We start from the raw sequence: 23,251 nt of genomic DNA, 5'->3' as shown, positions 1-23,251 counted from the left end.
TGAATTGTTTGTGAAATGACCTATATAATGCAAAAACCTGTATAACGCAAAAGCTCTGGTCCCAAGGTGTGCATTATAACGGTCTTCTACTGTATAATAATAAAGAAATCGCAGTAAGGAACCTTAGACTTGTCATGACTTTGTCTAGGTTTCATCACTTTATAGAGATAAACAAGCAGCTCCATCGAGACTTGGCCAGTTTTTTGCAGAATGTTTTTGGTGGGATATCAATCGTCCCAATGAATGTCCCGAACCACAGTTTTCTAAAAACTTTAAAAAAAACTCTCACCATGACTTGGTACCTGACTTCCCCCTCGAATATCTCCTGCCCCCCAATGACGATGGGCACTTCGGTGCAGGTGTCCTTGTACTTGTCGATGGCCGCAAACAGCTCCTTGCGTTCCTGGCTGCCCTTCAGGTATTCAAGGACGGGCTCATTCTTCACCTGGAAGTCTTCCACCTTGGCTGCGATCGATACCGGCTGCATCCTGGTCAAGGAAAATCATTATTTTATCTCGTATAAATAAAAACATATATCTTACAAAAAAAAGAGAAGTAGAACAAGAAGCATTTCTATTACAAAAGCTATGCAGTGAAAGATTGTTTGCAAATTTTGTACATTGTGTAATTGCCGATTCTAAGAACAAGTATATACAGTAGAAAGTAGACTGTTATAACGCCTACCTACATAACACAGTTCTCTATAAACCGCACAACTTTTCAGAAGTAAACAATAGGTTTTAAAGTTTAAGAAATCCCTCTGTTTTGCTTTGCAAACATATAAATGGTTAGGCAAATTGAATTTTGCAAGTTTCTCATCTTTCCATCTTATTTCAAAGCGGAACTGATGTGATATACCCCACCCTTGGCGACTTTTTCCTGTTGGCGCCAAGAAAGCGTCGCCAAGAAAACGATGTATGACGACATATGTCATACATCGTTCTTAGCGATGCTTTTTTAGCGCCAACAGGAAAAAATCAGATAAAAAAACATGATCAAAGCACTTCAGAACACAATATATATAAAAACAACATAAAAGCACAACAAAAAACATCACGAATATATGCTTCAAAAATGTAAAGTGGGCCGGGGTTTTTCGCAAACTTATTAAAATACAATGAAATAAATTATTGTATTAATTACAAGTCGAAATTAATTTTTTTTTCATCATTTCTCCGGGATACGAGCCCTCGGTCTCATAGTACTTTCGTAATGAGACCTCGGTCTCATTACGAAAGTACTATGAGACCTCTGGCTCGCCAGTTATCCCTCCGACTGTTAATATACATTACAGTCGGAGTATGGTCACAGTTATGTATATTTTCATGGAGACACCCAAGGGTGACTCCTTCCGTTCAGTGTACAATAATGACACAGTTTTAAGTGTGAAATATGCACCATTATTGTGCAGATTTATTAATAAAATTCAGCATTTTTAAGAGTACAACTTTCAATTGTTAACATAAAATTCAGTACCTAAAGGAGGCACGTTAATAGAATGTCTAAATAATTCGTGGCATCGATAAGAATTAACTTTTAGAACAAAATAACCATACTATTTCTGTAAAATTAATTTACATACAGTAAAAATAAAGTTAAAAACTACAAGAACCCCTCAAGGATTTGTAAAAACAAAGAATTTTGGAAGTGAGAGGTTTTTTTTGAATTCTAAAATGAAGAACTTACCTTTTTATATGGTATAAATATTCACACTCAGTCTAAAACAATACATCATATGATAATGGCACGTTACAGATACACACCACGTTGGAGTTAACTTTTAATTAACCTTCAAGTTTGAAGAAACTGGCATTTTCTAATGTTTTTACTTCAAAACACAACTACTGAATTTAAACTAACACAAAATAAGCATTCCTGTAAGGTATATTGCACCAAACAACACCACATATCTCTCCTGCGTGAAACCCAAACAACCCAAGTAAACAAGTTTGAACAAATCTGTAAGATTGCCTTCGGGTTGTTAAACACAGGTTAGTTTGGCCAGGGATGCCATGCATAAAAAATTATCGCCTCATTAGCGAGAAAAATATTTTAATTTTGTGCAAAAAAAAACGAATGTCACCAAATGGGGGGGGGGGGGGGTATATCACATCTGTACCTTCAAAGCTTTTAAATTGAAAATGAGTACTCACAGTAAAAAGAAAATACCAGATGGCTCTTGAAAATGCAGCTGTTATGCAAACCATGAAGCTAGCAGAACTACGGGATTTTGATTGTAAAACATATTTATTTGTGAATAACTAATTGCAATATTGGTGCTTTAATATTCATTGCAGATAGAACTCATTCTGAGATGCTAATATATAGATATATTCTGAATATTAGTATCAAAATTTGTGAAATGATCTATATGACGCAAAAACCTGTATAACGCAAAAGCTCTGGTCCTAAGGTGTGCGTTATAACGGTCTTCTACTGTACATACATTAGGGTCTCAGATAGTTGTGCTATTTGAGTACATTGAAGGAATTCAGAAAGAATGTTGAAAGAGGGAAATGAGGGAGACTAAGCGACAAAAGTTTGAGAATAAAAGGCAGGGGTGCCCCTTCCCCCTAAAGAGCAAGGGTGCACCCCCCCCCCCCAAAAATGAAAAATACCCCTCAAAACAACTCCCTAAAAATTTCAATGGCACCGTAGTCTGGGCTATGACAACCCTCACCCTAGGTGGGCACCCCTGTAAAAGGGATTTTTAAAATACTGTGTGAATTTCTCAAATTGAGCCGAGGAAGACCCGAAATACAGAAACTAAGATTACTATTTTTACTCAGTTTGCAAAAAAGAAATTTTCCAGTTTTAAGGTTTAAAAATAAAATGCTTTGAAAGAGGCATAAGTTTCTTTTTTTTTTTCTTATATGAGATAATCAACTCCTTATAACAGTTTAAAAGTCAAGAAAGGTCAAAGAAAAATCGGTAACGTTTCACCTCATCTTTTGAGAAATAAAAGAAGGAAAATTAAATTTTAAAAAGAAGGAAAATTAAATTAAAATGTTCCGAAAATGATTGGACACACACAATTTTCACACTTGTGTGTGAAAAGATCAACTCCCATGATCTCCCTTTAGGATTTGTGCTTGAAACCTACATCATGTTTTATGCAACAAAGGGCATCCAGATGGGCAGTCATCATGACTTCCCAAAAACGTTTGTTTTCAGCAAAGTTTGTCTGACAAGACAAGTCAACAAATTTGACAATCAAAGCCTTAATATCTGATCTCATTAGCTGTAGGTACATATGCATGCTCATATTTTATCTTTCCACAATATACCGTCCGACCAGACTGCATCGAAAGGCTCATATCCGGTTTACAGGTGGAAATGGACTCGTTTATTACCTTTAAGGGATGGTAATTTTTTTGATACATGTGTGCATTTGCCTCTTAATTGTTTCAACTCAGTTTTTAGCCTACTTTCCCAGTAAAAGTCAGAAAAAAGCATGAAAGAAGGCTTAATGCATCTTAAAAATATTGCGAAAAACAAAAAAAAAAGTCAAAAATAAAATAATTAAATATCGAAAAATTAAAAATTGGAAAGTAGGGTATTGAGATGGGGAAAAAATGTTTGTCAGTCCCCCCTTAATAACTTTTGAATAAATAGTCCAATTCGAACAAACTTTTTTTTGTTCGAAAGATTTTGGCGAGGACACCTCATTCCCATATTTTACTTTTTGATTTAAACTATTTTTTGTTCAATTTTGAACAGTTCAAAAAAACTTAACATTAGCGCCTACGGGGAAATTCAAGGCAATTCCGAACTCTGAGGCGAATTTGTTACAAACAAACTTTGTAGGAAAAAGCTTTCGATGAAAAACTTGTATGTAAAATATCTTTTTGATTTGAACCATTTTCCGTTCAATTTTGAACAGTTCAAATCCCTTAACAATAGCACCTACGGGGAAACTGAAAGTCGATGTAGATTCCGTACTTGAAGGGGGATTTTTTCAAACAAATTTTGTTGGAAATAGCTCTTGACGTATCTTATGTTTCCACATAAAGATATGCGCAGACGATTTTTTTTTTTTTTTTTTGACAATGAAAACTATTTCTTTAAGTTGACATTTTATTGTTTTTATTTATTTTGGTAAGTGCATTAATTCATTTAAAAAATTATTTTTGGCAACAGGAGAAAAAGAAACTTTTTTTTTTGTTACGATGTATTTATTTTAATGAGCTTATTAATTTTAATTATTATTTTTTTGTTTTGAAAGCTGTTAAAGAATTTTTTTTAATGGAAAAAAGTGTATTAGCTGCTTTGCTTAAAAGGTGCTGCTTTTTTTTTACAGGAATATTTTATTCCTAGAAATTAGCTTAAAATATTTTAAAAATATGTTTGAAACAATTTGCGATTTTAGCTATTTTTGAGAATATTAACCAGGTACTCGAAACTAGTATGGGTATACGGGAAAGTAGGCTCATATAGTTCTAGACGGAACTTCTTGTTTAAAAGTGACAATTTATTCACTTAAATCAAAACTATATTCAATCTACATTCTCACTCAAAAATTAATTGATTTATTTTGAGCTTACAATTTCGCTCTTATGAACGAAATGAAAACATTTTATTCCTTTTGTTTTTTCCATAGAAGCTAATTTTGTTTCCAGTCATTTTCACCTCCTCAATGAAAACAATAAATGAATAAGGCCCAAGTGAAATTATGAAACACGTGCATCAAAATCCATCGCTATTTTTCCTTCTTCCCTGCTAGATTCATTCAGATGGAGGCGTCTTAACTTGGCCCAATGCCAAATTACATACAATCTGTGGTCAGACAGTAACACTTTCCATCCGGTTTATTGAGATTTTCTTGTTCCAAAAGTTCCAGTTTGGGACACCAATGTATATGATGTCGTGAACTTTTATATACAAAGTTCATTTCAACAAGTTTTGCCGGTGTCAAAAAAAAACAAAAACAAAAAAAAAAAAAAAAATCAACAAACATTTGTTTTATAAAGTAAATGAAAGATGCAGCATCTATCATGAAATAAATGTTCATATATTAGGCCGATCCAAAAGGCGGACAGAAATGGGTATCAGCTTTTCCCCTTCCAAAATAAAAAATATTTTAAATTAAATTTTAAGAAAAAGATAATTGACAGTAGTGGATGTGGGCGGTCCCCCTACAGCTGACTTCTTTTTAGGAATTTAAGCTTAAGGGCCATTCCACCATTTTGTGCGGGACAAAAATACACTTAAATTTCATAAACACTTCCTCATATCTCTTAATATTTTAATGAAACAGGGGTAAGCATTTTTTTAAAATCTTTACATTTGATACAAAGATACTCCTGACACAATTATACTATTATTAAACAATTTTTTTATTTAAAATAAATCTTATTTGCATGGGTCACGTGCGAAACATCCAAAGTCAACCTCTGGTCACTTGCTCATGAATAAGCAAATATTTTGGCTCTATTAATACAGTAATGACGAAACAATTTGTTAATTTTTAAAGCTATGGCTCTAATGTAAAGGAAATACATCTCATTAGTTTAGAAATAATTATATAAACAATTGAAAAAAAATATGTACATGTCCATTCCATTGAAAATGGTCATTTTGTCCCGCACAAGATGGTTCCTATATTTCTTTAAAAAAAATTTTTTTTCAAGAAAGCTTTTGCTTAAGAAGCCACGCATGCATTTGTGATTTCTTTTGCAACAAAATTTTGTTCATCATCCTTTTAAATTATTATTTTTTTATGAAATATATGAAGCGTCACATGCGGGACAAAATGACCGTTTTCCGTGGAATGGCCCTTACCCACATTTATTAAGTCCCAATTCTTTATTCTTTAAACATCCAATTTTATCAATTTTTGATGGATTTTAATTTTGAACAACAAAAAATGGAGGGGCAAAGCCCCTTTACCTTTAAAAGTGATTGGCAGTGGCTCTCCTACCCCCCCCCCCCCCCCATAAAAGCTGCCTATAGTCCTTACTTTTGCAAAAGTGTGTTATTACCCTTCCCTATACACCATGAAATTTAGAAGAGCGCCTGACCCCAGGCCTATCATTTCAAACTTTTTTGTTCTAACACAGGGTCTTCAAGAGGAAAACAAAATAAACACAAATGCACTTTATTTCTAAAATCTGGGGAGGGGGTGGGCAATAGCCTTGCCCCTGATGGCAGGGAGCCCCCTTCTATGTTTAGCTGGATACGCCCTCGGTACACATGATAAATTTTATGAAACAGTATCAGATTCCTAGTTCACTTTAGTGCGAAACTTAGGACAAGAGGATACAATATAATGTTTATCCAAACTACTTATTCTTCGAAAAACCAATGGATAAACAGGTGTGACGATTTAATGACAACATACTACGAGGCGAAACGTGGTTGGTTGTCAACTTAATGCAATCGGCATTCAATTTTGGACACATACCAGTACAACTTGAATTAAATAGACACACGCAAAAGCAATTCATTTACGAAAATGGCGAGCGCTAACAATCTATTATCTGCAGAATTTTTTTCATTGATGTCATGAAAAATTAACAAAGTAGGCGATTTTCACAGAACCCAAGTCTCTTGTCTAGCATGAAACGTGACAACTTACTTTGACGAATGGATTGAACTCACGGGAAAACTGAAAGAAATTTCTTCGAAAGAAATGTCACTCGTTGTATTTCTCGATTTTTATTTGAAACAACAGGCACAGGAAAGGGAAAGTGCTAAGAAAAGAGAAGAGATAGCCAGCCAAACTGATAGCAGAACACGAAAGCGGCGGAAACGGAAGTGATGTCTGGATGTTGCCAGTTATTTATTGCTTTTTTTTGCAAATATATACAAATATGCAGTACGATTTTGTTTTCATTCTGATCATTTTGAAAAACAAATGATGTGAATAAAAAGTTTTTTAAGCTTTACGATAAATTTTTTTATCTCCTATACCGTGTAGACCGACGCCCCCTCGTTAATCGGACATCCAAGGTCTCGATTTCTTCAGAAGTGGGCAACATTGATGAAATTCATGCTGCCATCTAGTGGCAAGCTCTACAAACTAAACTAAGTATTCACAAAATTGACGAAAAAATATATCGCAAGAAATATTTATCATTATTTTTGGAATAAGAAATAAATAAATGAAATAACGCTGAACGTGCATCAATGTAAATAAACGAAAGTTAAATCCAACTTCTGAGCAACGTTTGGATAATGAGCAAAAATTATTGAGAATCTTTATTTCATTTACTATTATGGTTTGCAATAAAATAATAAAACTGCATAGGAATACCATAAATAAATATTTCAAAATTTAAAAATAATAATTACTTTGTTGTATCTAAAATAGTAACTTCAGTGAAAAATATAAAATGTTGTAAAATAATCAACAAACGTTTCTGCAAAACAAAAATCATGTACAAAAATGTCAGTGCATGAAAAATAAATAAATCAGTAAATTTGAAATAAATAAATAAACAAGTAAAACAGTAAATTACGCCAAAAATAAAAGCTTTATCAAAAACTTAAAAATTGTGCTCATTTACGAAACTAATTTATTCATCTGTCTTTCAGGTGCATTTCATTTAATTTTCTTCTTATATGTATATATATATATATATAATTATGCCTTCTCTTCACTTGCTTCAAGCTCACTTACCTATTGCAAACGATTTAACAAGAATTAAGGTCTTTAAGATAATTTTTTTAGAAAGCAGGTGAAAATCTGCTATCTGAAATACATCGTTGTTATTATGAAAGCAAATTCAATAAAAAGCACATGTTGAGGAACCTGAGAGGTTTTTTTTATCTTTGGGGGGGGGGGGGCGACTCTAGCTCTGGGGGTTGCTTCGTAGAGCTTGAGGGGTGCAGTTCCATTGCCTTTGGGATGGGAGTGGGAAGAGGCACACCCGTGTGCCTGTATTCATCGTATAGCACTTAGTAAAAGAAGATAAAATTGAATGATCCATATATCATCTATTACATCAAATCAGGAAAAAATACGACAGCTATGCTCATTCAGCAATTCCACGTTTATCAACTTTAGTGAAAAAATATATCTTCTTGATCTTTTCTCCTAAATAGAAAAGAACAAGTTTTGTGGTTAGAATTTATCAACTTGTGTGATTTGTTTACAGTGATTAATTGCTGAATGCTATCAAAATGCTTGGGTCCAAGGTCATTGAGTCTGCGTCTTATTTACTTTTTAAAAAACTACTGATTAGCTAGGTAGCAAGTTTTAAGGAGCGATATTAATTTTGGAATAAATAAAAGGAAAAAGTACCATATTATTTTATTTCATGTAAAAATTTGTTAATATTAGAGTAGTTCCCTAATAAAAGGGTATTTTTATTACCTTATTATTAGATAAGCTTGGGCTTATGAACAGATATATTTCAAACATTTCTAAGAAGGTTCTTCTGCCCTTAAACAGAAGTTTGGTAAGACCTCATTTGGAGTATGCTGTTTCAGCTGTGAAACGAGAAATTATTTATGGGGGAGGGGGGAGGGAATTTTTAAAACTGAAGGCTGAAAATCAATTTCAGGCCCTTGCATGTTGTTCATACAGATAATTTTGTGGAGGGGGAGGGTTATGAACCCCTATCCTCCCCCCCCCCCCAGTGCAGTTTAGTTTTGGTCTCCTTATCTCAGGAAAGGTACTTCTTTATTAAAAAGGGTTCAAAGGGCTTTTGAGGCTAGTTAAGGGGACAGAGGACCATATCCAAAGAGGGGGCGACGCCCCCCCCCCCCCAAAAAAAAAAAAAAAATCCAAAATGTTTTGTACTGTAAAACAGATTTTTTTTTTAAAACTTTTGAATATCAGAAAAGGAAAATAACAAAGCTTTTTATTCTTAGTTTTGTAATCCTTAAACGAGTCAAAATTTGAATACAGAAAATTCAATTCTGGTTCTCATTAGCTGCAAAGCATACTTGAAATTTAGACCCTTTTTAGGACTTTTTGCTCTCTTTCCCAGTTCAATTCAGTGCCGTTCAAGGCCAAGCCCCCCCCCCATATCAGTTTGGTAGACTAGCCCTCCTCCCCTAAAACTCTTATTAAACTTACACTGCACCGATTTCCAGCCAGGGACTCCCCAAGGGCCGGTTACCAAGATGTGCTTAATTCAGCTACTACTTGATCTTGATACATCTTGCATAAAAAATGCAAAAATCACAATTCTCGCATCTTTGTAGCATATTGTACTGATTGTAGTTTGTTGCATTTTTGTTATCATGTTCCATGTCTTGCCATTTATTTAATACCAAAATTCAATATTTTCGAAGTTCTTTTGTTATTGCTTGTTTTTGTCTTACGTCTAATGCAAACTGTTAATATCTTAAGCATGAGAAAAAATATAACTTTATTTCATTTTCTGCACTACCTGTGATTGCAAAAAAAAAAAAAAACTATTTGTTTTGAGAAATATTTTGTTACATTCACTTTTCACTTAAAAGGGGTGTGTCTTACAAAGTAATAATCATTTTGAAAGATTGTGCTCATGCAATCAACTTCTGGAAAGGGCAAATAAAGTGCTCTAAATAATTTCAAATGTTCTAGAGTCTTTGAAAATTATTTAAGTTTTTGAAATTCCTTAAAAAGCTCTTCAATTTTGTCTCTTAGCAAAAAAGTAAAAAATGAATTGTCCAAATGGCCAAAATATTACTCTTTCGTGCTTATTTTCTGAATTTCTACACCATTTCTTTTAAACCATTTTGTACAATTTTTACATTGTAGGACATTTGATGAAAATGGGGGGGGGGGGAGAGGATGATCACAAACTACACAAAAAGTCGATATGAGCCAATGACGGTGTACTTCTCTTTTCTCCTCCCTTGTTTTTCCTCTCTGTCGATTAATATCAACGATTTGTCGAGCAAGCAATTTATTTTGATTGATCTTGATTTGCAAAAGAATGCATATCTTTTAAAAGGTTTTATTTGCTTATTTTTCTTCATATTTTTGTAGTTTCAATTACCCCATATAAGGTCTCAAAATAGATTTTTGTTTCTATTTTTCAAAAATTTTCCTGGGGGGAGCCTGGACCCCCTCAAATTATGGATGTTCTACATCACACTTAAAGGGCCATTCTGTTATCCTTACTGTTATCCAAGGTGGAAAAAAAATTGAAAAAATAAATAAATATTAATTAAAATAACAACAGTAGAATAAAAGTAGGGACAAAAAACATCTCCTATGTTAAATATTTTTATGCGTGTATGTGTGTCTATATAAAAAATATATATGTGTGTGTGTATTAGGGCAATGTGCGCATTCGGGCCCCTCCCAAAAATTTTTTCTAGATACGGCTTTGTAAGGGGACTGTCAGTCTTAAATTATGGTGCTTAATATGTATCACCTGGAGCAAAGAAGAGCCAGAGGGGACATGATTCAGTTGTTCAAATTTCTCAAAATAAAAGATGTTAACGGGTTAAATTTTCTCACGGAATGCAAGACAAGTGGACATTGTTTTAAGCTATTCAAAACTCAGGCTAACCTGGAAATTAGGAAAAATTACTTCTTTAGTAGGGTTGTGGGCACTTGGAACAGCTTACCAGAAGAGGTGGTAATGAGCAAGGGAGTGGATAGCTTTAAGAGGACCATTGATCTTCATTGGGGACTAATAAACTGACTAGGACCAGCCTAGCTGGGCCCAGATCCTGTAGCTGGTTATCGCATTTGTATTTGTACTTATTTTTACACTTCTCATTATATTTAATCTTATTTGCCTAAATATTAAAAAGAGTTGTCTTAAATTCTATGCAGAATTTCACTTTAAAAAAAATAATACAGTAGAAGACTGTTATAGCGCACACCTTGGGACCACAGCTTTTGCGTTATACAGGTTTTTGCGTTATATAGATCATTTCACAAATTTTGAAACTAATATTCAGAATATATCTATATAGTAGCACTTCAGAATGAGTTTTATCTGCAATGAGTATTAAAGCACCAATATTACAATTAGTTATTCCCAAATAAATATGTTTCACAATCAAAATCCTGCACTGCATGGTTTGCATAACAGCTAAATTTTCAAGAGCCTATCTGGTATTTTCTATTTACTATAAGTTCTTATTTTCCTATAAAAGCTTTGAATTAAGATGGAAAAATGAAAAATTGTTTCAAAATTTAATTTGCCTTACAATTTTTATGCTTGCAAAGCAAAACAGAGAGAGATTTTTTAAACTTCAAAACATATTGTTTACTTCTGGAAAGTTGTGCGTTTTATAGAGAATTGCGTTATATACATCGGCATTATAACGGTCTTTTATTGTAACACAATTTTTCTCTATTGAGGCAGCTGCTTTATTCAATCAATACTGTTTGAAAAAATTTCATAAAAGTGTTGGTCACTGTATCTATAAATACCTTTTTATTCAAGGAATGCAAGCTAGTCAATTGCACCCTTAAAAAAAATTTAAGTGGAAAAACAAATATTTTTCTTAATTTATAGTCAACATTTATGCGCTATGTAGCTAGAAGAGATTTTTATTTACATTCTTCTAATCAGATAAGAAATTAAAAAACATATAAATAAAAATATTTGCAGAATGTTTTTGTAATGTGTGAGAAAACAGCTATTAAGGCTTAAATAATTATAATTTTTTCCATTATTAAAGTTAATACAAATACAAAAACAAATGTGACAACCAGCAACAGGTACAGGCTCTAGACCCAGCTAGGCTGATGCTAGCCAATTTATTAGTTCCAAAAAGGGCCTATAAGAGGCCATGTCAGCCTAGTTAGAAACATGGAGCCCAGCCATTGAGGAGGGCTGGCTTGTATGTGTTCAAATAGTACTGATTTCATAGATTTTAAAGGGAAAGGGGGACTTTTCCTTTTTAAATTTATGAAATTAATAAGCTTCAAAATTTATGAAATAATTTAAAAATACAATACAAATGCAAATGTGACGACTTAAAGCTATCCACCCTGTTGCTCATTACCACCTCATCTGGGAAGCTGTTCCAAGTGCCCACAACCCTGCTAAAGTGGTAGTAGTTTTTCCTTATTTCCAGATTAGCCTGAGATTTGAATAGCTTAAAACAGGGACACCTCGTCCTGCTTTCAGTGCAAACATTTAATCCATTAACATCATTCATTTTGATAAATTTAAACAACTGAATCATGTCCCCTCTGATCCCTGTCATAAATGACTCTTACGTACCCCTACATCGGTACCCCTGGGACCCGGCAACCGCAGTTATAAGGGCTCATGTTGGCTCTGGTCCCAAATGAAGATTAGTGCAGGGATGCCCTTAAGAGCAAGGGTGCACCCCCACCTAAATATCACAACCCTCCCTGAAGCAGGATCACCCCCTAAAGAGTGAAAAATACCCATCAAAACACCCCCTAAAAATTTCAATGGTGCAGTCTGCGCCATGACACCCCCCCTCCCCCCAAGGAGGGCACCAATAATTAATGGTCTCCTTAAAGCTATCTAACCTCTTGTTCATTACAGTCCCTTCCGGAACACAATTACAGTAAAACCCCTCCTAACGGACACTCCTCTTTTGCGGACAATTTTTAATTCCCTGATATCAATGCAAATATTATTATTATGTCCCTGTCCTGTGGACACCCCTCTATTGTGGACAATGAGGAACCTGCATGCATTTTTTTTATTTTTTAAAATGAAAATTTAAGCCATTTTATAACAATAGACACCGGTTTCAGTTCATTCGGACTGCTAGTTATTTTTTAATTAATTTTTAAAGTCTCCCGATTAGCCCCGCCCACTTAGTTTCCCCTTCTCCGGTGATGACGTCAAGATTCATTCCCGCTCCTCGCTCCTCTAGCACTGGACGCACGTGCGTGTATAGAACATCGCTATCATTCTCAAGATGGCTCCACGCACAAACTGCCGAACTACAAGTACTAGATTGTATCTCATTGCAAATATTCAGAATCGTACATAACAAGTTGAATATTTTTAGAGTACCAAGAGATAAAAATAGTGCAAGCCATCAACACTATTAAAAAGAGAGAGAGAGAAAACTAAACTGTGTTATTCACTCTTCTGTTGCAAAAGTTACTTAACAGAAAATAACAGAATTGTATATTAATTATATAAAATTGTTCTACTTTTTACAAAAGCTATCCCTGATCACTTCTCCTTTTTTTTTTTTTTTAATTCTTCGAATTGAAACGAGTTTATTTTCTTTGAGGATAGAATGTTATTTTTCATGTATTGATTTATTTCATTTTGCTCTGCTTCAACTATTGCATTCAAAACAATTATTGAAATCAAAAGTCTCGATTTGAATTTTGAGTAATTTTTAAGATTTAAAAAAAAATGAAGAGGCTTTGTGTATGATTTGCATCTCTAGTCTGCAAAACTCATGAATAAAAGTAACAATGAATAAATAAAATACTTTAGGAGCAAACAATAAAAATGAGGAAGAAACGTATTGAAGAAATGATAAAATTCTCAAAAATTTTAAATTTAAAATCATATTTCCTTTTTACTTAAAAACATATTGAAAGAAGTAGAAAATTCGAAAGAGTTACAATAAAGATTAATATAGTTTTCATTTATTAATTTGTATTACTTTCCTCTGCTCTAACTTCTGCGTCCAAAGCCCGGGTCGTACGAAGAAGTGACGTTACACTCCCCCCCCCCCCCCGCCCCTCCATGCGACCAGAAAAAGTAAGCTGTTTCGTTGTAACTTCAATGCACAATAGACGAACGTCTTCGTAATTTAATTGTTAATGAATAAAAATCTGAATTATATAGGTAGTTAATATTAAAAAAGCAGCAAATGAAACTTTTATTTATATGTATAAAGTGTTAGCTTTTAAAAAACAATTTTCGAAAAAAAAGAATACTGTTAAAAAACTAAATTATATTTATCTGTAAAATGTCACTACATCAGATAAAAAAAGAAGCAATTAAAAATTAATTCACTACGCATTTAAATCAATTTAAAAACATGTATAAGCATTTAAAAGCACAGAAATAATGATTATTAATTGACGTAACACATTACGTGTTATTTTTCAGATCAATAATATCGATTTGAACTGGCCAAAAAAAAAAAAAAAAAAAAGATATAAAGAGAATGGAGTTGTTTCCGAAATTTATAAGAAATATTTTTTTCCTGAAAGAGCATGCTTAAAAACATAGGATTTGACCATTTTTTAAATAATTTGACAAAGTTTAATATTCTTAAAAATTATTTTAATCGGTGCGCAGATTCAATTTCCTTTTTTTACACTTCTGCACATGACATCACAAGTGATGAAATATCATTCACTGATGCCATTACCGCAGGGCACAATATTTAATTCGCTTCTGAATTATCATAAACTGGAAACGTGCTAGACAGCAAGCGTAAACATTCAGCGCGCCAAAGTTCATCACTTTTGATGTCATAAAGATTACGCCTTGTTTTAAAAATCGGACGTTTTGAAATATTAATTAAAAATTTAACGTTTTAAAAATAAAAGATTTTCCCGGCTCCGTGTTATTTCTTTTTCGTTCTATAAACTTCAGTTATTAAAAGTAGTACTTTTGACTAATGGAAACAACTTCATTAGGAAAAAAAAAGCGCGTAAATTTGACAAAGATCGAAAACAGTAAAGTTGATATCTGCTTAATGTTATAAAGTATTAAATTAAGAAGGTTTATTCCCCCATATTCGATGCGGGGAGAGGTATCTGCCTAGCTTGACACTCGCAATTTGTTTGATATCTTCTTAATTTATTTTTTGAGTGTCATTATTTTTCATGGCTAAAATGGCAAGTAGTGTTAATTTGCTCTGCCTCATTAATGAACACAAATACTGTTTAATGAATGTCAGCATCTTTTGCAAGCTGTGACAGTCACTCAGGCCTGATTAAGGCACATGTCTACTAGGCCCTGGGCCTGGGGTCAATCCTCCTAAGGGGCTTCGAATTTTTAAAAAACCAATGACAGCATTAAAAAATCATGTATTTTTGTGAAAAAAAAAAAATCACCAATCATGCTTTAAGTAAATGTTAAACATTATTTTGCGTTGACTCAATGTGATAGAATAGAGGGGGGGGGGGGGGGGGGGGGGGGCTTCCAAAGCATTGTAGGCCTTGGCCTCAATTTTAGTTAATCAGGCCCTGCAGTCACTGGCACTGGTCTAGTTTGTAAAATTCTGAGTGGTATCCATAAATATGGAAATAAATCTTTCATTTTTGTTTTCTTTATTAGTTTTTAAATTTTACTTTAAAGTGATTTTATTTTGAATTATTTAATGATGTACAGCTCAAAATGAATTTTTCAAAGGGAGGGGGGGGGGTGTTCTGAATAAACCGTAAGCCCATGACATATAGAGGGTCAATAAATGCTCTGTATTTAATTTATTGTGTAAACAATTTGAAGTAATTTACTTGTGAATAAAATATTGATGTTCAATTCAAAGTAAGTTTTCTTGTTGTCGGAATTTCGGGGGTTGAGGGTGGGTGATTCAGCTAAAATATACACCTCTTCCTCTTCTGAAGATCAAAATAAGAGCACATTTGTTTTCAACAAACAACGGCAAACCACGCTGCGCTCCTATCCCCTTCGTTTCGACTCCTTTGGAACCGGTTCCATTGTAACCCAGGGACTGAATCTTGACGTTGTGCATGCTCCTCCTCTTTTTGTGTCACGTGAGCTTCGTTCCGTTTTTAGCTAATTTTAAGCTGTAATTTTGAAGAATCCAAGTCGATTTTTTAAAAACTGAGTTCATTTTTGGGAGTTTTAAGTAGAAGACTATTCAAATCAATCAACGTTCCGCGATTACCAGAACCATGCAGGTTCCTCATTCTTAATTCCCCGATTCCAATGCAAATAATATTATTATGCCCCTGTCCTGTGGACACCCCTCTATTGTGGACAATTCATAATTCCCCGATTCCAATGCAAATAATATTATTATGCCCCTGTCCTGTGGACACCCCTCTATTGTGGACAATTTTTAATTCCCCGATTCCAATGCAAATAATATTATTATGCCCCTGTCCTGTGGACACCCCTCTATTGTGGACAATTCTTAATTCCCTGATTCCAATGCAAATAATATTATTATGTCCCTGCCCCGTGGACACCCCTCTATTGTGGACAATTCTTAATTCTCCGATTCCAATGCAAATAATATTATTATGTCCCTGTCCTGTGGACACCCCTCTTATGTGGACAATTCTTAATTCCCCGATTCCAATGCAAATAATATTATTATGCCCCTGTCCTGTGGACACCCCTCTATTGTGGACAAAAAAAATTGTCCCGTTAGTGCCCCCGCATTAGAGGAGTTTTACTGTATAATTTTGACAACCCTACTAAAGTAGTCATTTTCCCTAATTTTCAGGATATTCTAGGGCTTGAATAGCTGAAAACAATGACCCCTTGTTGAACTTTCTACGAAAAAAAATAACCCATCATCCTACAGTGTGATAAATTTAAACAACTGAATCATGTCCCCTCTGACTCTTCTTTACACGACTCAGGCTTTACATATTAAGCCTTTTAAGTCTAGTATCATAATCCAAATCTGAAAGTCCCCTAACTAGTCTAGTGACCCTCCTTTGAACCTTTTCTAATAAAGAAATGTCTTTCTTGAGATCAGGAGACTAAAACTGGACAGCATACTCCTAATGAGGCCTTACCAAACTTTTATAAAAAGGTAGAAGAATCTTAGATTTGTTTGAAATAGACCTACAGTAGAAGACCGTTATAACGCACACCTTGGGACCAGAGCTTTTGCGTTATACAGGTTTTTGCGTTATATAGGTCATTTTACAAACAATTCACATTCAAATTTTGAAACTAATATTCAGAATATATCTATATATTAGCACTTCAGAATGAGTTTTATCTGCAATGAGTATTAAAGCACTATTACAATTAGTTATCCACAAATAAACATGTTTCACAATCAAAATCCTGCACTTCTGCTAGCTTCATGGTTTGCATAACAGCTGCATTTTCAAGAGCCAACTGGTATTTTCTGTTTACTATAAGTACTCATTTTCCTTTAAAAGCTTTGAATTAAGATGGAAAAATGAGAAACTATTTCAAAATTTGATTTTCTTTACAATTTCAATGCTTGCAAAGCAAAACAGAGGGATTGTTTAAACTTCAAAACCTATTGTTTACTTCTGAAAAGTAGTGCGGTTTATAGAGAATTGCATTATATAGGTCGGCGTTATAATGGTCTTTTACTGTATTAATAAACTTGAGCATTCTATAGGCTTTGTTACTTGCAATGCTGCACTGTGACTACCTTAACTTTAAGTCCTGATTTATCAAGATACCAGATCAATAACATTTACTGCCTGACTAATGCACTGTAAATAATAACTTGTACACTCATTTCTATAACCTAAATATAGTATACTTGACATTTCTCAACATTCAGAACCGAATTTAGAAACTTTGGGACTATAAGCACAACAAACCTGGCAGAACCAAAGAATGTACTCAATCGCCTGGTTTTTTGTCCTTTGCAGAGGTCTCCCCCCCCCCCCCCCCAAATGGCGTATCATCCAAAAAAAGAACGGTCAAATCAACAATATTAGAAGAAAAAATTTCAAAAATCATTGTATTGTTTCAGATTAACAAAGTTTTTTTCAACTCCTTTAAAACTAAAAATAATATAATACTTTTACAAAATGAAGCATCTTACTTCACACAGCGAAAAAAAAAGAAAGGTCAAATCAAATGTATTAGAACAAAAAATTTCAAAAAGTTTTGCATATGCATGGTTCAGATTAACAAACCTTTTTTTCAATGCAGAAATAGTTTTGAGCTTTGGGGGACAAACTGTAATCAGCAACAGAATCTTATATAATTTTTCCCAGCTTTGAAAAAAAAGATTTCCTCTAATCTGAAAACCAGGGCTCTTGCTCCAAGTATTTTCCACTGAACCCCATGCAAAGTAAATTTGGCGAAAGAACTCATGATTTGGCAAACAGAAGATTCTCAGAATTTTTTGCAAAAAAAAAAAAAAATAAATAAATAAATAAATAAATAAAGTATCCCCCTTGATCCTCAAAGCTATTAATAGAAATTCTGCAAGAAAAAACAAACAACACCAAATTGGGACACGGGAGCCCATATGCAAAGTTGAAGGGGGGGGGCTCAAATATTTTCCCCGTGGTTTAGCTGGATATTTTCCATGTGGAAACCGATTTCAGAGCAGATTAGAGTCATTAAAATTTGACATTTTTAATAACTTATTCATTAATGGCTGTAGAAGAAATGTTTTTACATTTTTGCAAAGAAAAAAGTACTAAAAGCAAGGAAGTTCTAATTTCAAGGGGGGGGGGCTCGAGCCCCCCCTTTCCCCCCTATATGGGCGCCCTTGAATTGGGACGTCTTCTCCAGTAATAGCAAAGACATTCTAATTTTGATTGTGTTTATTAAACTTGAGTAGTCTAATGATTGATTAGCATATTAGAATCGATTAAAGCTAAACAACCACTCTTTATTAAAAATTCTACCATTATGATACAAATTTCAAAATATTGAATCATTTTCTGGCAGAAATGCACTTTGTTTAATTTCATACACATATTTTGCACTTCCAAAAAAGTCTTTCACAATACAAAGAGCTAAAAGAAATATCCTTGTCAAATGCATGACATTTTCTGCATTTGTTTTCCCCCAGTAGACACACCACCCAGCCTATTAGGTGCCTCTACAAATGAAATTTTACGTCGAATCATTTATTTGGTGTATACTTTGTAAAATTAAAATTGTAAGTAAAATTTGGTGCCACTTTGTAAAATTAAAAAGTCCTATTATTGTGAAGTACCTTATGATTTGAAATTTAAAAAAATTACAGAACAAATATCAAATTTGTAATTAAACCTATGTCTTTTAAATTTAGTCTCTCTCTCAGTTTTTCTTTTTCTATTACATGTTTTGATCAGGCACTGTTTCAAAAATCATCCAACATCTAGTTTGAATCGATGTTTTCAATTACCCGATTCAAATGATGCAGACACAGATGAGAAAGCAAATTTACATAGTCAAAAATTATGCAATACTAGCTGACCCAGCCACGCGTTGCTGTGGCAAAGAAGTTGGATTAAAATAAACTTTTACTCATTATTTTGATAGAATCAAATAAATATTTTTAATAGAGCTTAAAATAGTATAGCCGATTTTAAAACATATGAGATTGATAATGGGCGTGATTCAATGTAAAAACGATTCCTAAATGTTACTGGAAAATTGTGGGCAGCTGATGTGGCCAATTTCTTCCAGTAACATCTCATGCCAAAACCCGGAAAGTTTTCCGATAAAAGTTAATAACCTTCCTGAAATCATCTCGGAAGCTTCTTGAAAAATTCGAAGATCCTCCCGTTTGAAGTTAGTCGTGTTTCTGGAACTTTACTGTAAACTTAGGAAGGGATACAAAAAAAGCTTAGCACCGCTCTGATTTATTAAGGAACTTCTATAAGCAGTAATGCAAACATAGCCAAAGCTTAGTCAGAACTGCAAGCAAGTATCGAAAAGTTTTACTCAGAAACGTTTCGAATTTTTTTTTTTTACAGTGCAGGCTGAAGAAAGTACTTATTGAATTCAGTAAGTACTTACTTATTGAATTCAGTAAGTACTAACTAAATTTTCTATGGAAAAAGCACTATACTTACGCTTAGTATATTTTGTAAGTATGACTTCCGCAAAAAACAAAACAAAAATAACTTTAAAGTGATAGTAAATATCGAAACTAATTGTAAAATAACCGAATGTAGAAACTAAGCGTAAACCACCATAACACTTTTAGATTCTACACTTTATTTTATTCACCTCAGCTTTCTCTATAGTTTGTAATCAATAACTTCTTTACAAAATACACTAACTAAATTAAAAAAATCTAAAAATTAAATTTTTTCAATGAAGTTGATAACATTGACTTCGAACTATTGTTTCTATTATTTGAAAACTGAAAACTGTCTAAGCACTAAGTTGTGCACAATGTTCTTGCTTAACCAGTCTTTTGCTAATACGAAAAGTATGATAACTTTCCACGTGTAAGTAGGCGATATATGGTTGCCCATAAGAGAAATATTTATGTTTCAAGTCCAAATCAAAAGAAGACATTGTTTGTTCTTGAAATCTATTTATGGTCTTTGCAAAAGCTAAACGAATCAAAAATTGAAGCCTTTTAAATGTGTTTGAAAATTATGACGCTATTAATGGATTACGTGGCAACACAAACATTTCTCCTTTAAACTTTCCCGACAAAATTGTTGACTTTTGATGAAGAAACGTGTTCCGTTGCGTAATTTAGGTGGGTTTAAATCGCGAAAAAGAATAAATTGTTGAGCCTATTTTCAACCGGAAATCGTGTAGTCGCATTCCTGGTGTATCCAGGGAATTTAAAAATTCAGTTGGAATGTTTACTGCTTTGTTTTAATCGACAACTGTAGAGGCTTGTTCAGCATCAATGGGGAGCTTTTTTTTCCAGCCGTCAGTAATGGCTCATTATTCGCAATAATCGTAGCTAAGACAGCGTCATTGCTCTGTTGTTATACGTTGGAAATCAGTGTTAACTAAGTCGGTGGCCCAATTATCAAGTGACGGCATATCATAATAACTAAGTGGCAAATTTGAAATTGAAACGCAAGAAGCTTCAGTTAAAACTAAAGCTTAATATTCATCTCTGGTTTAAAATCTGGATTTGCACATTTGTGTGTTTGCTAAACTTTATGAAATACGTCTTCAAACGTGAAAGTTATATAGTTTCTCCTTAAAAAATAATGATTGTGTTGGATAGTATGTCAACAAAATTGTTTTAAACAGTTGACGAATACTGTTTCTCCTTGTGTCAAACCTGCATTAGAAAGTGTCAACTCCCAATGACTTTGTGCGACCAATAAATACAATTTGCGACATACATCAGGATATGTATTTGACAGTCGACAATTGACGATCCACAAATATTCCTGTCTGTTCGGGAATGTTTACCGAAAACAAAACTGCTACAAAACCGGCGCGATTACAGAGGCAATTATGATTTTTAAAAAATTAAATTTATCTGGGAATAGACTCTCAATTAGTTCACTTTTCGTCTCAAAGGCAGTGTAGAAATTGTCTGGCTATTTGTTGTACTGTATATTTTGATACAGTTCAATTTCACCGTTTCCAATACTCAGCAATTGCTTAGAAAATACTTATGCGATTAGATTATTTTGCGTTCATACTCGCATGTTCATGGATAATCGCATTATCTCGACATTACGCTATAAAAACGATTGTTTTAAACATGCGTTGATTTCATCGGAATAACTGGTAATGTCTGCCGGAAGTCTCCAGACAGTATTCAGATGATTTCGCCTAAAAGTTTATCGTTGCAGTTCAAATCTTGCACAATCCTAGGATGTGCTTCGAATGAATGCTTTTACTCATGAGCCATAGTACACTTATTCCAAATTATAATTTCACTCTCTTGCAACACTACAGCCATACCACGTTTTTTTCTTTTTTTCTTTAATGTTACACATTGCGTTTTGTTTGTTATGAATATCTAATAGGCAACTTTAAAGTTGAACGTGCTGTTCGTCTACCATCTAAAAGAAGTAGCAGCAATGCCTGTCGATGCAATTCTCACTGCAATTTTCTGTTGCGAACGTATCTTTGCAAGAATTAATGATATTAAAAATCTCTTGGGGAACAAAATAAAGAAAATAATTGTTTTCCGCTTAAATTCATTAACCTTCCTGAAATTAACCTGAAATATTTTTGAAGAATTCAGTAGTCTTCTTGGTTAAAGGCAGTTATGATTTTGGCACCTTCAGAGAAGCCTAACGCATGTTTAATATAATAGCCAGGAACCTTAATGCTTTTCTAAGAAAGCTCTCAAAGCATTAATACACGCATTGCTAACGCGAAGACAGACTCTCAAGCAAGTAGCTCGAATGTAACTCCTCTGCAACTCTTGCAAAGCTTCGTGAACCAGATATCTTTTCGCACTCATTGGGTGTCGAGTCAATCTGGACGAACCGTAATCGCTCTGAAACTGATACACCTATTAAATACGTTTAGTTAATCTTGATACTGGTGGAGAAAAATACTTTTCACAACGGTGTGAAATCTGCAATTTGTAGCAATTCAAGGAAACGTTTTGAAAGGTATATGGAAATTCTAAGCAGCATTTCTAAGTTTTATTATCATGGTGTTTTTAGCAGTAAGTCATACGATGTTAGAGTTATATCGATTAATTAACTTACACCGCCATCCATTAAGAATTTTTAGAACTAAACAATTAATTCACACTATTATTGCATAATTAATATGAAATTTGCAATAAAAAATTATAAAAACTATCCTATCTTTTAAGTTGGACCAAATGACACATAGATATGAAATTGGAGAAAAATCGGTTGAGTAGTTTCGGAGTTTACCCCGAACAAACATCGTGACACGAGATTTTTATATATATAGATTAAAACACATTTTGTAAAAGGGGCAGTCCAAGGTATTTTTGACATTTATGTAGAGTCCGTAACATGACCTTTTTTGCCATAACTTTTTAATTTATTGTTTGATTAGCATATTATTTTATTTTGATCTTTTCCTGCCAACACACCAGCTCAAATTAAAATAATTTGCAAATCAAACTGTAAATTAAAAAGTTATGGCAAAAAAGGTCACGTTACGGACTCTACATAAATGTCAAAAATACCTTGGAATGCCCCAAAAGTGAATAAAAATTAGAAACATTCTTATTTTTTAAAGCAAATAATAACATAAAAGCGATTTTTATAAAGCCATTCTTTGTCTTTCGGTGATACATTAATCAATAGTTCCCCAGAAAATAGTCAAGACATTCCAAAGTGAAAAAAAATGGACGTAGTTGCATTTTGTGGAATTAAATGTGTCCTTGGAACTAATATCAAAGGAGCGAACGCTCTCCAACGTCGAGGAAAGAAGACAGACACACAGATAATTACTTTACAAATGCAGTCAAGGAAAAAATACAGCAAAGAATTCAACACTCGAACTGTTCGTTAGTTGACACGTAAGAATCCACATTAATGACAATTTTGAGTGTCAACTTACCTCTGTTTGATGGTGCAGACCAGTTGTGTGCGTAATAAACTTCTGGTGAACCACATTTTCGGGTCGAATGGGAAGAGAATGAAGATCGTTCGCGATGTCCTTCTCTATGTCAGAGATCAGAAGCGTGATTCGAATTTCTTTTCAACAAGTTTAAATAAACAAAAACAAACCGGGCATTTAAATTGGTCAATACCTTTCACACAGTTTGGCAGCAGTCGATCATTTATTAAACGAGCGTTCTCTTTCTTTAGAAATCGCCAACTTAT

General features: G+C 33.7%; 2 protein-coding genes across 2 annotated transcripts in view; one reads left to right on the top strand and one right to left on the bottom strand.

The window, feature by feature from the left end:
• The window catches only part of LOC129226119 (delta-1-pyrroline-5-carboxylate dehydrogenase, mitochondrial-like), a 92,358-nt gene extending 69,206 nt beyond the window's left edge, over nt 1-23,152 (bottom strand). The window contains exons 1-2 of the mRNA XM_054860719.1: nt 22,986-23,152; nt 290-488 (exon numbers count right to left, since the gene is read on the bottom strand). Coding sequence (XP_054716694.1) covers nt 290-488; nt 22,986-23,041 — 255 coding nt within the window. The 5' untranslated portion in view covers nt 23,042-23,152. The remainder of the gene's footprint in view (nt 1-289; nt 489-22,985) is intronic.
• LOC129226150 (oocyte zinc finger protein XlCOF8.4-like) overlaps nt 23,080-23,251 on the top strand; it is a 2,552-nt gene continuing 2,380 nt past the window's right edge. The window contains exon 1 of the mRNA XM_054860751.1: nt 23,080-23,093. Coding sequence (XP_054716726.1) covers nt 23,080-23,093 — 14 coding nt within the window. The remainder of the gene's footprint in view (nt 23,094-23,251) is intronic.

The sequence above is a fragment of the Uloborus diversus genome, chromosome 7, assembly GCF_026930045.1.
Source record: "Uloborus diversus isolate 005 chromosome 7, Udiv.v.3.1, whole genome shotgun sequence".
NCBI lineage: Eukaryota > Metazoa > Arthropoda > Arachnida > Araneae > Uloboridae > Uloborus > Uloborus diversus.
The sequence above is the reverse complement of the archived record's forward strand: the minus strand, read 5'-3'. Positions and strand labels throughout refer to the sequence as shown.